Source organism: Pholis gunnellus (genome assembly GCF_910591455.1).
Source record: "Pholis gunnellus genome assembly, chromosome: 21".
In the NCBI taxonomy this organism is placed as follows: Eukaryota; Metazoa; Chordata; class Actinopteri; order Perciformes; family Pholidae; genus Pholis; species Pholis gunnellus.
In genome coordinates, this window is record NC_136548.1 from 4,020,605 (window position 1) to 4,036,547 (window position 15,943).

Consider the following 15,943-nt stretch of genomic DNA (forward strand, 5'->3'; position numbering starts at 1 on the left):
TTTATGTTATCACATGTCTTACCTCACCGTGAGTAAAAATATCAACAGTTCATGGCCATTACATTACAGGTATTCCACAACCTCACTAACATCATCACTATCAATATAACATTGTGTGAGAATGACAAATAGTGGGCTGGATTTCATTTGACAGTTTTGTATAACAACAAAATAAGCTAGCTATCCAGCCATGCCATGCACTGATAGATACACTGATTTTTGTAAATAAGATAATACAAAAAATGTATATTACATTTAATTATATATATGAATGTAACCAGCGCAATGCAATGAATGCAAGCTATGATTGTAGTCTCCAAGCCTGAACCATGGTGTTCAGGATTGACCCTGATGACACCATCAGGGGTTATTATTTTGCCTTCACCGAGCTTCCTCCAGAGCCACAGAAGAAACGGCACAACGTCTTTCACAGGCAAGTAAAGCAATTTGATGTATGAAATTGGTGTTTTGTCCCTTTAAGTTCAGGTTTGTCCACAGGACTTTGGATTTCAGTGGAGGACACTTCATCACAGTGTTGCCACTTTACTCAACTTAAATAAAGGATTTAAGTACTTTATTATTATCGCTAAGAAGGTAATGCCAATGTTATTGATCCTAATCCTATGATACGTCCACTCTTACCAGGATTACTGATGCTTAAACTGATACAGAATATAATGACACTAATGCTAATGAGGCTGCTAATACTACAATAGAGCATTGTGCCAATATTAATACTAAATCTGATGCTAATACTTGCCAACAATCAACATGGTCCTGATCCTGAGGCTGTGTGTGCCACCAGTTGACCACTAGATGGTGAGCCCTGCAAACAGCTGAACCTCCTGGTGTCCCACTGAACAGTTTACAGGAGGTGTGGACATTGTTTACAGGAACAATTAAATCAAACTGTGAATTCTTTAATTCATTTTGTCACATTTTTTCAAAGGCCGTGTTCTCTATGAAATCATCATCAAGACTTCCCAGGGCTTTACTGACCTATAATGCCCAACTTTCGAACATTCATTTTGGTTTATTGTAACCTGACTGAGCTTTATAGGTCACCTGTACAATTCAAACATCAGCCAATGGGGCCCAGAGGGAAATCCCTCCAGGCATGCATGGAGAGATAATAGGTCCTGGGCCCTTCTTGCATAACTTGAAACCGCTGATACCCGAGGACCTGTGATAATGGATAAATACAACACAGGGCTTCCCTCGCGGTGAGTTCAACCCGGTGCAGGTCCCTCCACTGGCTGGCTTCGTTGGCATCGGAAAGGAGATCCAACCAATCGCAGCAGCATCTGCCTGTGTGCCAAGGGCGGAACTCTTCTTGGAACATCGAGGACAGAGGGGATTTAAGGTCCCGTAATCAGATTCACCTTGTTGGAAGAGAAGGAGTGACACCTGCAGCAGGAGTAAGACTTAACAAAGCCTCACCGCTCCACAGAGCAGGAATTCCACTACAATATAACTTAAAGTCGAATGTCTTTCCTAAACATAAAGTTCCCTCGCTCCACCAACGTTGGACAAATCAGCTATTTTGCATCACAAACCAAATACAAAGCAATGCACTGTGTAATTCTTAACACTTCCTCTATGGTTTGACCTTAAATGACTTGCGTGCAGAACAGGCCTTGGTATATTACGCTTGTATCTGCAGTTTTTTTTTGTTTTTGTCAAAACTGATTAATCGGACAAACCACAAACTCAAAAGATTACTGAGAACTTCAAAGATCAGTAACTCTTTATCTCAGGCGGATGTAACCTTAGCAACTACAGCCCAACTTTTTAGGAAATGTCAAACTGCAGGGATTTGACTTTTGTTGCAAAATGTTTGCAAGTTTCCCTGGCAAGGGAAGAGTGCATCATACTGTGATCTGACCCGGCGGTGTAACTGTAAAGCGATATGTCTCATCAGGGCCTTTTTCACACTAACTGTTAAAGCAGCAGTTGGTAACTTTTTAGGAAAACAACTTTTTTTTGTCACATTTGCTCAAACTGTCACTATATCCTGACAATGTGGCATTTAATCTGTGGAAAAAAACAAAACAGCTTTCTCTGCCTCATTGTAGCATTTGCAAGATTGCACCGAGTCCGAAGGAAAACAACCAATCAAAGGCGACTGACGCAGCGTTTTAAATCCCTGCTCGTGAACTCTAATCAAACTGTCAAACTGTAGGCGGCGCTTGATCAAATATAAATCAATTATTTCTCGCCTCAGATGTGTTCAGAAACATATTTAAGAGCGCCGTTAAGCCGTAAAATGAGAACGTCTGCTCCGGGCCGCTGCATTCTGACACCTTTTTGCCCCGAGCTTACACAGTTTCATCAGCGCTGGGCTGTCAGCTGTTTCACACTTACATCTTTAAATGTGGGATATCCCACCCTGATCCCAGAGGTCTCACTAAATCCCCCTCCAAGAGCACAGTTACCTCTGACCTCTCTCTGCGATCCCTGACACAGAAAAAGGGTGAGATGACTACTGTGAATCAAGGTTCTAATATGTTTTTAGCAGTGGCGGGCCGTGGATTTTATACCTGGGCCTTCAGTGCTGTTCTCCACTTCTAATAACCTCATTATGACGTCACAGCTACGGGTTATTATTTGTTTCGTGTAAAAGCCGCATATTCACATAACACTGCAACATTTGACAAATGAAATAAAATGTGCAGATACATGAATACGAGCATGACGGGACGCTGCGTCATTAACGGACAATATAGTCCAAATCAATGTAACACAATGACAAACTCACAAGAGCAGTCGCATATATTCATATGACAACAAAGCAACAAATCAATCCAGCAGACCTGCAGCGGATCCACGCATTCCACCACACGAGCACGAGCCATTCAAATACTATTCATAAAAACGCCACGATAGACAAATGAACAGTAGAGGTAAACAAACGAAGTGCACTTACCAAATGCTGTCTATGCTGACAAAGAGTTTAATCCCAGTACATCAGTTCCAGTAAGAAGTCCAACCGGATCCGCCGCCGGTCGGTTGTCCGTGGTCCGCCGCTGTTCGGTCGTCGTCTTCGACCGACGTTCGGTTGTCTTCCGCTGCCGGTCGCTTGTCCGTCTTCCGCGGCCGGTCGGTGGTCCGTTTTCGACCGCGTTCGGTGGTCGTCTTCGGCCGTGGACCGGCGAAGGGCGGGCCGCGGTTGTGAGTTGTAGATCCACTCGAGTCTCTCCAAAAGTACCGACGCTCAGTTAAAATGAAACACATTCCCAGCCATAACATGTGCAACGCTTCTGACGCTGCATACAAATCCTTTTCCTGGCTGGGTCAGGGCTGCTAGCTGTGGGGTCGGACTATGTCCAGTTTGTTCAGAAATGTCCTTCTTGAGAAAAGCGTTCCCAGTAACTCCGCCACTAAATCCGTTTCTCCTCCTTCCGCCATTTCATATTAAAAAAACAAAGCTAGGTAAAATGTCTTTCAAATATTTCCACTTGAACTCTGTCTGCAATCATGTTTCGCGGGCACATAGTCACGTGCCCGCCCACTGACCAATCACAGCACACTCTGCACCTTGCTGGCAGAGAGGCATCTGGACTCTGAGCTGACGTAACTAGGCCTGCAAACTGTTCTGGTGGGGCCATGAATCCCAAACTAAAGATCTGATTGGTTGAATCAACAATATCGTCCCCATTCAATTTAAACTGCACATGGCAGCACTGGGTGAGTCTGCAGGCCTGGGCATCTCTTCTTACTAGAGACACAGAGGTGAAATCTGATTGGATAAAAGCTCTACTTAAAACAAGCTGCACTGGAAGCAGAGCAACTGAGGAGCACAGTAGCTGTGCAATGAGAAAATAAGATAATGGGGAAAATATTTTTATAAATTATAATACATATAAGAAAAAATTAAATGTATTTAAGAAAAAATATTAAATTATAAAATAGCTATAACTTTGTGATTCTGTTTAGGCCAGCAGAGAAGGCTTTGCAGGCCCTGACGGCCCGCCACTGGTTTTTAGCTGTCGATCCCTGTGGAGACGTCGGCCCCTTTGCATTTCACCCTTCCTAACAAATTAGAAGGAGCTGGTGGCCACGGGGCAAGCGAACAGAGACCTGCATCTGTTCTGTTATGAGCGGCGACAAGACACATGCTGTGAGTGTGTTGAAGATGCTTTCTGTCGCCACAGTTTTGTTTTCACTGAAAGATACTTTCTTCCAAAAAAAAACAAAACCATTTCCGCGGCCTTGAGGGGGAACCGGTGCTGATGGTCCAGGAGTTAGAGACGCGTTTCCCCCCACCTTCACGTGCAGCTTCCTGTCAGACAGGAAGCAAGCGATCCACTGCTGGGGAGAGCTTGTCCTGCAGCAGAGCCGGATTGAAGCCGTTAACGGCAGAGCTGAGGTCCTCAAACAGGATCCTGGCAAAGGTTCCTGAGGGGTCCAGGCCCTGGAGGATGAGATGAACATACCTGTTGGCTCTGTAGAAACTGTGGGGGGGGTCAAGGAGTGGGTTAGTGATGGTTCTGAGGCGGGACTTTAGGGCGCATTCTGTCATCAATTAGGTCTTGTTGTTCATGTTTATTCTGGGACAAATTGGCATTACGTAGATAACGCTTCATTTACATATTCAAAGATAACATTTTAGACATTTCAGAAAATCAAAAACATGATTGTCTTAATGTAAGTAATCAACTGGGGGAGTTTCACGGTGTCATCTATGTGTTAGTTTTTGTACCCTATTCACCTGCAGTGTCTTCGAAATGTATGTCATTTTACAACACATATCCATAAAGGCCGTTTTCTCCAAATTATTGTTTTCTCAATCTCCACTTCAGGAGCACGAACAAACAGCAAACTTTCTAGTTTCATTCCCATCTATATTCTGAAGGATTTATACAACATTTTAGACCTAAAACATGGCAAAATGGATTTTCTGTTGACAGTCTGTTCTGATTTATGGAGAGATGTGACATTAAATTCATTTTGAACCTGCCTTCATCCAATCTTCAGGTTCCATGCTAATGTATGCTAATTAGCATAGATTTAACAAGACGATACATCACTTGCTTGTACATCAAAAAAAAAAAAATGTAATACAATAAATGATTGTCTTAATTAATATAAGTAATCAACCGGGGAAGTTTCACTGTGATATCTGTCAGATAAAATCATATTCACCTGCAGTGACACCCTCTTAGTGGCAGAGCAATCGGCCTACTAACATTGCTAGTGTGTACAGAATTGGTTGAGTAAACCTTTCGGGCTGCAAAATGAAGGCTTTACATTCCTAAATGTCTGTAATGTATTCAGCTATATGGGCGTATGAAGGTGCAGACAGACACTCAATGGGTGGGGCTGAAGACCTGTTGCTGTCACCTCTCACACACAAACGTATCATTGTGAGGACCTGTTGCTGTCACGTGTGTCATGTTGTGTGTGTGTGTGTGTGTGAAAGAGAGAGCACGCCCGTCGTGCTTGGACTGTACAGACTGGGATGTTTTCAGGACTGCTACCAACAGTCTGGATGAGCACCATGCACCAGGGTGGGTTACAACAAAGACAAACCCTAGTTCACAGCTGAACTAAGACGGCTAGGTTGCATAAGGAACAGGCATTAATGTTAAAGAGTCAAAATACAGGTTTAGCAAGGCGGTGAGAGGTGCTAAACGATAGCACTCTGAGAAACTGCAACACCAGCTCTCAGCAAGTGACTCTATCACTCAGACAGATCACCCACTACAAGCCCAAAGCCCCCCCACTGCAGCAATGACGGAGGCCTGGCAAACGAGCTGGTTCCCCCCGAAGGCTGCGTTCTTTCCCCTCTGCTCTTCTCCGTACAAACAGCTGCACCTCCAGTCACCACTCCGTCACGCTCCTGAAGTTGGCGGATGACACCACCCTCATTGGACTCATCTCTGGTGGGGATGAGTCCGCCTACAGGTGGAAGACTGACCATCTGGTGAACTGGTGCGGTCTGAACAACCTAGAGTTCAACGCTCTAAAGACAGTGGAGATGGTTGTGGACTTCCTCCCCCTATCACCCCGTGTGACTCCCCCGTCGACGCTGTGGAGTCCTTCTGCTTCCTGGTCTCCACCATAACCCAGGACCTCAAGTGGGAACTGAACATCAGCTCCATCACCAAGAAGGCTCAGCAGATGATGTACTTCCTGAGCTGAAGCTGAGCTGAATGATGGTGCACCTCTACACAGCCGTCATTGCGTCCATCCTCTGATCCTCCATCGGTGTCTGTTATCATTCGCTCTGCTGAGAGAGTGATTGACTGCAATCTGCTGTCCCTACACGACTTGTTCGCCTCCAGGACCCCGAAGCCGCGAACAAAGATTGTAGCCGACCCCTCTCACCCTGGACACAAACTATTTGAGTCCGTATCCCTCAGGCAGGAGGCTGCGGTGTCTTCTCGTCTGCAGTTGGGTTCATCAATAAAGCCCTCTGACTCAGACACTTACATCCCCAGGACAATTTCTTACAGTTACACACCCAATTTTAATATATACTTGTTTTAACGGAATGTTATTTGTTTGTTTACCATATTTTATGGTCAATTTGAATATTTGAATATTTTTAAATTATGTCACATACTAATGCTTATTGTTATGCACCATTCACCGAGTCAAATTCCTCGTATGTGTAGTTTGGCGATAAACAGAGAGAGACAGAGACAGAGGGGGAGAGAGAGAGAGAGAGAGAGAGAGAGAGAGAGAGAGAGAGAGAGACGGAGAGCGAGAGAGGGGGGGAGAGAGAGAGAGAGACAGAGAGAGAGGGACAGAGAGAGAGAGGGACAGAGAGAGAGAGGGGGAGAGAGAGAGAGAGAGAGAGAGAGAGAGACGGAGAGAGAGAGAGAGACAGAGAGAGAGAGACAGAGAGAGAGGGACAGAGAGAGAGAGAGAGAGAGAGAGAGAGAGAGAGAAAGTGAGAGAAAGAGAGAGAGAGAGAGAGAGAGAGAGAGAGAGAGAGAGAGAGACGGAGAGCGAGAGAGGGGGGGGAGAGAGAGAGAGACAGTGAGAGAAAGAGAGAGAGAGAGAGAGAGAGAGAGAGAGAGAGACAGAGCGAGAGAGGGGGAGAGAGAGAGAGAGAGAGAGAGAGAGAAAGAGCGAGAGAGAGAGAGAGAGAGAGAGAGAGCGATGGGGGGGCGGGGCCAAGCAAGCTGACACCCTGCCATCCCAATAACCTCCCATTCAACTGATTCTCCGCTGACTCCGAGTCGACTTTTCTTTTCCGTCTCTCAGCAGAGCGGAAGTTGCGGAGCGTTTCTCGGCGCAGGTCGGTCCACGCTGTCTACAGAAACCGGAGCGCCTCCGCAACACGTACCGTACCGGTCTGTGTGGCATGTGACAGTCAGCGAGCGGTCTTTTTTTTTTTTTTACCGCGAAGGAAGAGGGGAAAGCTGGTCGGCGAGAAAGGGCTCGACCGATAGTGAGGTTTAAATAGCTCTCCGTCGGTTCTCCCGGTCTCCCGCCGACTGTCAAGAGATGGAGCGGCTGTGCGGACCAGAGCTCCCTTTCTGGGTGAGTACGTTCCCCGTCACTCGCTGTGGTTTTTCCACGAGTGGCGTGTATGTTACAAGATACTGTAACTCCATTGACCGTGTGTATGTATGCGCGTGTACTAACTGGCAAGGTTGAGCAATGTTATGCCATGCTTTTCTTCTCTTTTCCGGGTATCCATTTAGAAGTACGCCAGCGGTCATAGCTAAGTATATATAACCCTCTTAATAGCCTTTACTATGTTGACAAGCTCCCAATTAATGCCGAATTACGTGTCGTTTGCTGTATAGAGAGGCAGGACACTGTGCTGTCCTCGAGGACAAGTACTCCTGTAGGGAACTGATATATGGCTAATAAATATGAATGGTTTTGTAGTATTTAGTGTACACCTTCGACACGATAAGGTCGGTGAACTTATCTCAGAGTCAGTATACAGTAGCTACGTCCCTCTAGGGATATATAATACAGTGATAGTACACTAAAGATAACAATACTACAAAGTAGGCCTATGTATCCAATGGACAGCATATTAAACACACACATTGGGAATATTTCTGCATGGTGATAAAATCACATAAAGTATAATAGCTACTGTATACACATATCATTGTAGACAAAATCACCAAAAACAAATGAATATCAGTGTTAGTCACCACAGACACCCTAGTAAGTATCATGAGTACTATAGGAGATGAGAAATACCGTAGTAGGGTATTAGGATGAGTTAGTACCACACACCGACACGTTAAATCCCAATGGGAATATTATGGAAACTTTCTGTTTCTTACACCACCTTTTGAAGTCTGATACAAATCTGTGCAAGTTCCGCCATGAGACGTCATCGAGGACTCTTTGTATTGGATGTTTGTGGCAGTGTGACTCTGGGGAAGTCTGGTTATAGATGTGTTGGCGTGTTAAATTAGTGTTCCTCTCTCTAGGGCTGGGTGTGATATTGGGGAAAAAAATAATTGTGCAGTTTGTCTCTAACTGTTTGCACTGCCAATATTCTGGATTGTTTCCTGGGTAGTGAAAGAATCAGGAGAAGCTTAACTTTTAACGTTAACATCAGACACGGACATGTACCGTTTACGACATTAATGGCCTGATGCATCAACAAAAAAGAAAGCCCACCCTCAGTCAGACACTTTGGTTGTAGGCTCTGTCACATGTCTGCAGCTGTGGGGCTTCCATGCTTTGTGCCATATTGCTTTTGACAGTTTTGTTTAGGTTAGGTCCGCAGGCTTATCAGTATAACGACACAAACCGCCGTGCTTGTCGGAAGCACCGGGCTGAGGCACCACTACTGCACTGGGACAAACCCCATTAACTATCTTATGTGACATGCTGTATCCACGAAGAAGCCAAACTCAGGAGCTTTGGGGCTCTTTGTGGTTTCGTAAAGGGTTAAGAATGTGCACCTGATTTTCCTCTCGCTGGATATTACACTGAGGGCCGGCTTGTTTTTGAGGTCATCTGAGGTGATCTAAACTGGTTGCTGCTGTTTACGACCACTTCAAACAAACCGGAGGCAGTTGTAATCCCCCCATCACTCTAAAATGCATGTTCCGTGCAAGTCGGTTTAAATACGAAGGCTTCAGACCAAGGACTTGATTTGCAATCTCATTGTTTGTAAAAAATATGTCAGATACAACCGTTTTTTATCTCCAGTTGATAAAAGGTGAAGCTCAAACAAGACTTACGTTTGTAAAATCAGCACTCCAACCGCTCCTTGCTTTGTAGGGAAGATTAAGGAATGGGGCTTTAAAGGTCCTGCGTATCTGCTAACACGCTGATATAATGGTTGCTTTTCACTTTCAAGTGTCACCTTCAAAAGATCAAGATCTCTTAGATCTTATTCCAAAAGCATGCCAAATTTGAGACCACGCTTGCTGAACAAGATCTTTGAAATCGTTACATTTGACTTTTGTGTCAGTGTGTCACTAACATGGGGAAGTCTGAAACATTGATTCCTGTGCAACAAAATAACAATATGTTCCAATTGAATTGTAAACCCTATCTAATAGGCTACCAGATTAGAACTGCAACTAAAGATTGTTTTCGTTATTGCTACATTTGACGATTTGGGGCATTGTGAAGGAATTGGTGGCATCTAGCAGTGTGGTTGCAGATTGCCACCAACTGAATACCCCTCTGCTGAACCAGGTGCAAAACCCTGGTAACGCTGAGAGCCTCGCTCTGAGGCCGTCATTGAGTGTTGACAACGAACATGCGTATTCTTTTTGGAATCGTTTCATGTGAGAGGTTAGGAGATTGTGTGCTGGTGCATTTGTTGTGCAGGGTGGGTTAATGTGTCACTCATCGGAGCAACAGCAGACTGTGGCGTGGATGGCATGCAAATGTTGGAGCGTGTTATAGCTGGATTCTGTGACTGGCATGTGGGACATGATTTGCATGTTGCGTGAGCGGTGCTCCCTGTTTGACTGTGCCTGGTCATAAAGTCCAAAATATTGAGATTGAAAGTTCATTCTTGATGTTCGCAAACAGCAGCTGGTAAAACAATCTCACTACAAAGGCCAATAATAACGGTTCAATGTGAGCATTTTTAGGTAGCCATGTCCATCTCTGCTTAAAAGGCGCAATGTGTAAGAACTAGCCACGTGCTCCAAATGTGCCCACTTCAAAACATCCAAACTATCCCTTTTAATACAGCTGTTAAAAGAAAAAGTCAGCCATGAATAGCATTAATAACTGGATTTGATTTAATAATAAAAAAATGAAAATCCACAGTTCTATGACAATTGGGCAAACTTCATTTGCTTTGGATGATCATGAGATATAATCAAAAGCTCCTGAAGAGCTTCTAATGGACCCTTTGGTGAAATAGTTGACCAAAATAACATACCAGTGTTGATGTGAACTCACCCGTTCATTTGGAGAAACTAACGCATGAATTGACCGTGTGCTCCAGTTACAAAAGCTACGAGGAGTGTATTCACAAGGAGGCGTAGTAGCAGCAGACAGAATGTGTGGCAGGCAGCACAGACATGATCCCAAACCCATTCATCAGCAGCAGTTAATACCAGCGATTCAGACTGTCAGCGGCGGCTCAGGTTACCCTTGTGTTGATGGAGAGCTCGGTGTAAACTATAAGGTGTTGCATAAGTCTGGACATATTTCATGTCCTCCCTAGTCAAGGTTTCGCTGCTGAAGGCTGAGGCTGAATGGAAATTGAAAGAGAGGAAGCCTGCGATTGAAGAAGTGAAAGTCCCGATGACATGGAGAGGCATTTAGTGGGAAAGTTCACTGCTTCCCAGTAGTCAGCGTGTATCTGTTGAGGGTTTTTCCGCACTGTGAATGACTGCAGGGAAATAATAACTTATTGATAATGACTCCATAAAGTAAATTCAGCATTTTCTTATCTACGTTTGGCTTGATGAGTCATTTGTCAGTTTCAGTTAGAAACATCTCACAATCATTGCATCCAAATATTTGCCTTCCATTCATTTATCATAGATTTCACTTGTTAATGTCATCTACTCCTATTAAAACCAACTTCCAGAACTTAATTCAAATTAAAAATTAAATCTAAAATGTTCCGTCAATACAACTTCCCTGCACCCTATTGACCCGTCACTATAAGTTCCACCCCTGAACGCAGACTGGCCAATCATAGTGTAGTATTGGCCTCGCTCCGACAGGGTCTGACATCTATCCGGCTCTGCTCCATAGACTCTCATGCAATGGTTTCAGATTTCCTTCATTTTCAGGCTTATTTGGTGGATTTGGAGCTGGTCACGGTTTAATGTTGTGTAATAGTGATACTCGTTACCCAGAGAGGTTGGAAGGAGATATACGTTTCTAAAACATTACGTTTCTACGTAAAAAAACCTGGGGAGCTAACATTAGCAGCTAGCGTTAGCACTTCTATGCTATGCTAGCTACTGTTGGTCTACTGAATTTCTACACATGCTGCTTTAGCTTTTTAATGATTGTAACAGTGAAATAAGATCTACTCTGCTTTACAGAAACAGTGTTGTTCCAGGTGATGTGGAGGTTCACTTTTACACGGTGATCTGTAGCTTTAGCTCCTACCTTTTTCTTTGTAACTTGATTTGCTGCTGAATACGTTTGATATCCTGGATATATCCTTCAAACGCATATTGTTCACCCTTCTGTCTGCTTCTCTCTTATCATTTTTCCCAAAAAATGCTCATGTTAATTCATGGACTTATCCATATCTGACTGCAGGCCGGCCTGCGATTTATTATCCTTCCTGTCTGAGTCACTTCCTGTGTTTTATTGGTTTTCACTTACAATTAAGACAGAAAATTGCGTAAAGCATACGGATAGGAATGGCTATGTCTGCATTCAAGGAATCCGTGAGCGTCCAGTAAACTGTGAAGAACACAGATCCATGAATAACACTGCTAATGTTTTCCATGTCGGAGTGCAAGCGAACAGCAGCGATTTCTGTCTTTACTGTCGTCGGCCTTAACCAGACAGCTTTTCAGTGTAACAGGGAACAGATGGACAGCCTGCAGCCATTTATTCTCTCAAACCTCTGAATACACTAGAAAACACCCCACACCACCTGCACTACTTTTAGAGTTGTGTTGGCTGACTGTTACTGGCTTTCACTCCACAAGCTGGTACAGATTGACATAGCATCAGCTGACCCTTCGCTAGGTCCCGCCCCTCGGTCACAGACTGGCCAATCAGCGTAGTGTCGGCCAGCTCAGACCAGGGTACGACAACCATCCAGCGGTGCTCCATTGAGTCTCGCGCAATCGTTTCCGATTTTCTTCATTTTTTCAGGCTGGTTTCGAGGATCTGGAGCGAGTCATGAGCCCCTTTCACACAGCCTGTTCACGGCGGGACTGTTGCTCCTTATACCTTCTGAGCAGAGGGCGCGATCCTCCCGGATATATTATGGAAACGCATATTGTGAAGCCTTCTGTGTGCTTCTTCTTGAAGTCGTTTTTTCACAAAAAATGAGATCATATTTATTCAGAGAGTGCAGTTAGTGACAGTGTGGGCTCCATGGTCGCTCTGACAGCTGGACAGAGTAGCAGCCGGGGGCGTTAGATACGAACATTGAAGTCATTACTGTAAATACGAGACTACTAGGGCTGCAACTAATGACTATTTTGATAATCGATCAATCTGTTGACTATTACTTTGATTGATGGATTATTGATCAGATAAAAAGTGTTTTTTTCCCCCAGCATTTTATTAAAGAACAAGACTCAATTCTGTGTGTTCTTGTACAATGCCCAGTCTGTATGTCATGATGGTGCCCCACACCTTAAAAGATAAAGGTATTTAAAAAACAAACAAAGCAGGCAACTAATTCTCTCATTTTTAATTATTCTTAATGGTCAGATTGGTTTTTAATTTCACTTCTTTATTTTAGCATCTACTGTCTTTTAAAAAGCTATTGAGCCATAAATTATGTTTATTATCATATTTGATTATATATTGCTCAAGGAAGTTTCTGTTGTGAAGAAATGATTTATCCCCAAAGCTCCACAGCGTTATGTTACAATGTTACAGCAGTGTCTCTCCAGCTTAATGTCCTGTTAATTAGCTCGAGCTAAATCTGCCATCTCTGGCGGATTTGTGTCTGGACAAATCAGGTTGATTTAAAAACGTAACATAGAGAGAAACCTTCTGTTTTTTCTCTCTGCGTTTTGTATACAGAGCCAGGCTTTGGGGCCTGCCCTGATAGTGAAATATATTTGTAGAGTGCTGCAGGGAGTGTTGTGGTTTAGAGGGTTGTTCCTCTTTCTAGCACATTTCAGACTGCTGGTCTACTTCCCTCTGGCTGTTTCAGAGCTGCGATGCGGTACTGCTAATGTAAAGTTCCTGCTTCTTCACAGTAAAAGCTTTCCATCACTCAGCCTCAGGAATGCTTTTACTGTGAAGTGGGTACGGCGATTACTCATCGTTCAGAGAGAGTCACTTCATATCTCTTGGGCGCCTTCAAATTGAGAGACGGGGAATAAATAGAACTAAAAGTTCAGGTCAAAACGGTACACGGTGCCGCATCGCTCCTGGCCAGTGGCAACTTTCTGAGAAATAGCAGCCGACCAATTCTGTTGATATATAACAGGCAGCATTTCTATTTGTATAACTTGATCTTGTTATTCTTGTTAGTCGCTGAGTATTGAGAAATACAGGAAACTCTTTCAGTGAAAAGTTTTTGCACAAGTTTAGCATGATGTTTAACATGTTCACTTTAATGCGTTATAGAAAAACTCCATAATCGGTACACACACTTCTACTCTGCTTTAATGCCACACAGCCTGTATTAGAGCACAGCAGACTGGAGCAGTTTTCTGTTTGTTTTTGAAGTCGGGCTTTAGCAATAGATCCCTGTGGCTCTGAAACCGTCCGTTGATAATAGCTCGGTGCTACGCAACAATCCCACGAGTGATAAAACTCAGGGGGGGGGGGGGGGCACTCTCTGCCTCATCATCTAGAGGACTGGTTTCAGGCTCCCTGTTCTTTGATTGTGAGGTCTAAACCCGACACACTGAAGCCGCTGGCTGTAATAGCAAAGCGCCTCACCCCTTTTCTTTTTTTTTTTATCTCACCTTTTGTTGAAGTTTCGGGTTTCAGGTTTCAAGTTTAGTGATAACAGCCTGAAAGTCTGTGAAGTGGAATGAAGGGCAGCCATTATGCATTTCGTAAGAGTGTGTTAGGAGCAGCTTTTCTCTCCTTTTTCATGATTATCATCAGTAAAAGTCTGTTTTGGTTATGAATGATTATAATTTCTGATGCCTTTGTAAAGCTGCTAGTCACCATTTGAAATAGCTTCTATTTGATACGCTGCTCGCGGTGAGCTCTGGACTATTAATGCTTATGAAATGTGTTTGAGTTCAAGATATTTCGTTATCAACAATTCTGTGAATTGATATTGATCGTTAACTTCGTCAAGCCTCCACAAGTTCTTCTGTGCAGTTACAAAGTCTTAATCATTTTTCTTTAGAAAACCGACTCTGTATCAAGTGAATCATTAAAAAAAAGGGAGTGACCACATTCTTTCATAACAACCAGAGGAGCCTTTATTTTCTCCCCTCATCCATGGAAACAATCTCCCGTTTTTCATTTTCAGAAGAGCGTTAATATCCACTATCAAATGTTTGAAAAGCTCCCCCCTTGTCGTATTTGCTCACACGAATGTTCCTTTTGAAAGGCGAGCCACCGGAGCAGAAACTAATTAAACCCGTCTTGTGTACATTCAGTGCCTTTTGTCACCCAGATAAGAAATAGTGTGTGTGTGTGAGTGTGTGAGCAAAGAAAAACTCCTCGTCTGGTACGGTCAGTTAGGAAACATGATATTTGCTCACAATGTGCTGGAACCCTGGTGGTACACGGTACCAGCACAAATACCGTGCTGTCGGCTGCTCTCCTGCTGCTCAGGCTGGCATGAGGGAAGGGGGAAACAACTCGGGACCTATATTTTGTTAAGCAAATTTGCAATGAAAACACTGCATTCAATTCTCACATTTGAAAAACTGGAGCCATCCATAATAAATCCTAAATCTATTTATTCTCACCTACCAGTACCTTTTAAAGCTCACAAAGTAACCTGTCTCTTTACATGGGGATTCATGAGGGATGGTATTTATGACTTTATGACGCATGGAGAAATATGTGTGTTCAGAATGAGTAGTGTTCATGCAGTGAGAGGGAAATATCTGATTATGCTAACCCAGCTGACCTTATTCAGTCATCGGGTCAACAGTTGTTTGCATAGTTGCTTTATAGTGGGAGATATGTGGTGTTATTTTTCTGAAATGTGATTTCAAATCTCCCCGTTTACCTTCTTAATAAACTGCATGTTATCAAGTGACAGGTCAAATGTGAACCCCATTACTCTCTATGCATATTAGTCACACTTAACTATTGTGTACCAGATCAGCCGGTTTGCTATGCAACGGTTACACCTGGCAGTTCCTCTGCTAATATTTAGTAACAACTCATCTACATGGGAACTAGTTTGTGTGGAGCAGTTGGAACGTACCATTTGGAAACATAAGCAGTTGCTAGAATGGGGAAAAATACACGTTTTATTCAATTATCTGTTGAGGATCATAAGAGCCGGTGTGCATTCTTGTGGTAAAGGTTAAACTCACTCGGGGGGAAAATATCCAGATGATTTTTAAAAAGACGTGAAATTCAAATCTGGGTTGAAAAGAAAATAAGCAACATTTTCTGCTCGTGCTCAGTTCAATCTTTCCTGTCAAGAAGAGTAATGAAACCACCAGTTTAACACGCTGCGGGCTTAGAGCTCATGAGCCAGAACGGATAGAACTACTACTAATGGACGTTTCACAGCTGCCCCTACACACACACACACACACACACACACACACACACACACACACACACACACACACACACACACACACACACACACACACACACACACACACACACACACACACACACACACACACACCAGCACGAGCATCACCCATCACCTCCTTACCACCGCAACACT

The 15,943-nt window shown here is 43.7% G+C and overlaps 1 protein-coding gene across 2 annotated transcripts in view; it reads left to right on the forward strand.

The window, feature by feature from the left end:
• The first annotated feature begins 7,304 nt into the window (after positions 1 to 7,304).
• abcc3 (ATP-binding cassette, sub-family C (CFTR/MRP), member 3) overlaps positions 7,305 to 15,943 on the forward strand; it is a 43,761-nt gene continuing 35,122 nt past the window's right edge. For both annotated transcript variants that reach the window (XM_079182581.1, XM_079182580.1), the window contains exon 1: positions 7,305 to 7,494. In XM_079182581.1, coding sequence (XP_079038707.1) covers positions 7,459 to 7,494 — 36 coding nt within the window. In that variant the 5' untranslated portion in view covers positions 7,305 to 7,458. The remainder of the gene's footprint in view (positions 7,495 to 15,943) is intronic.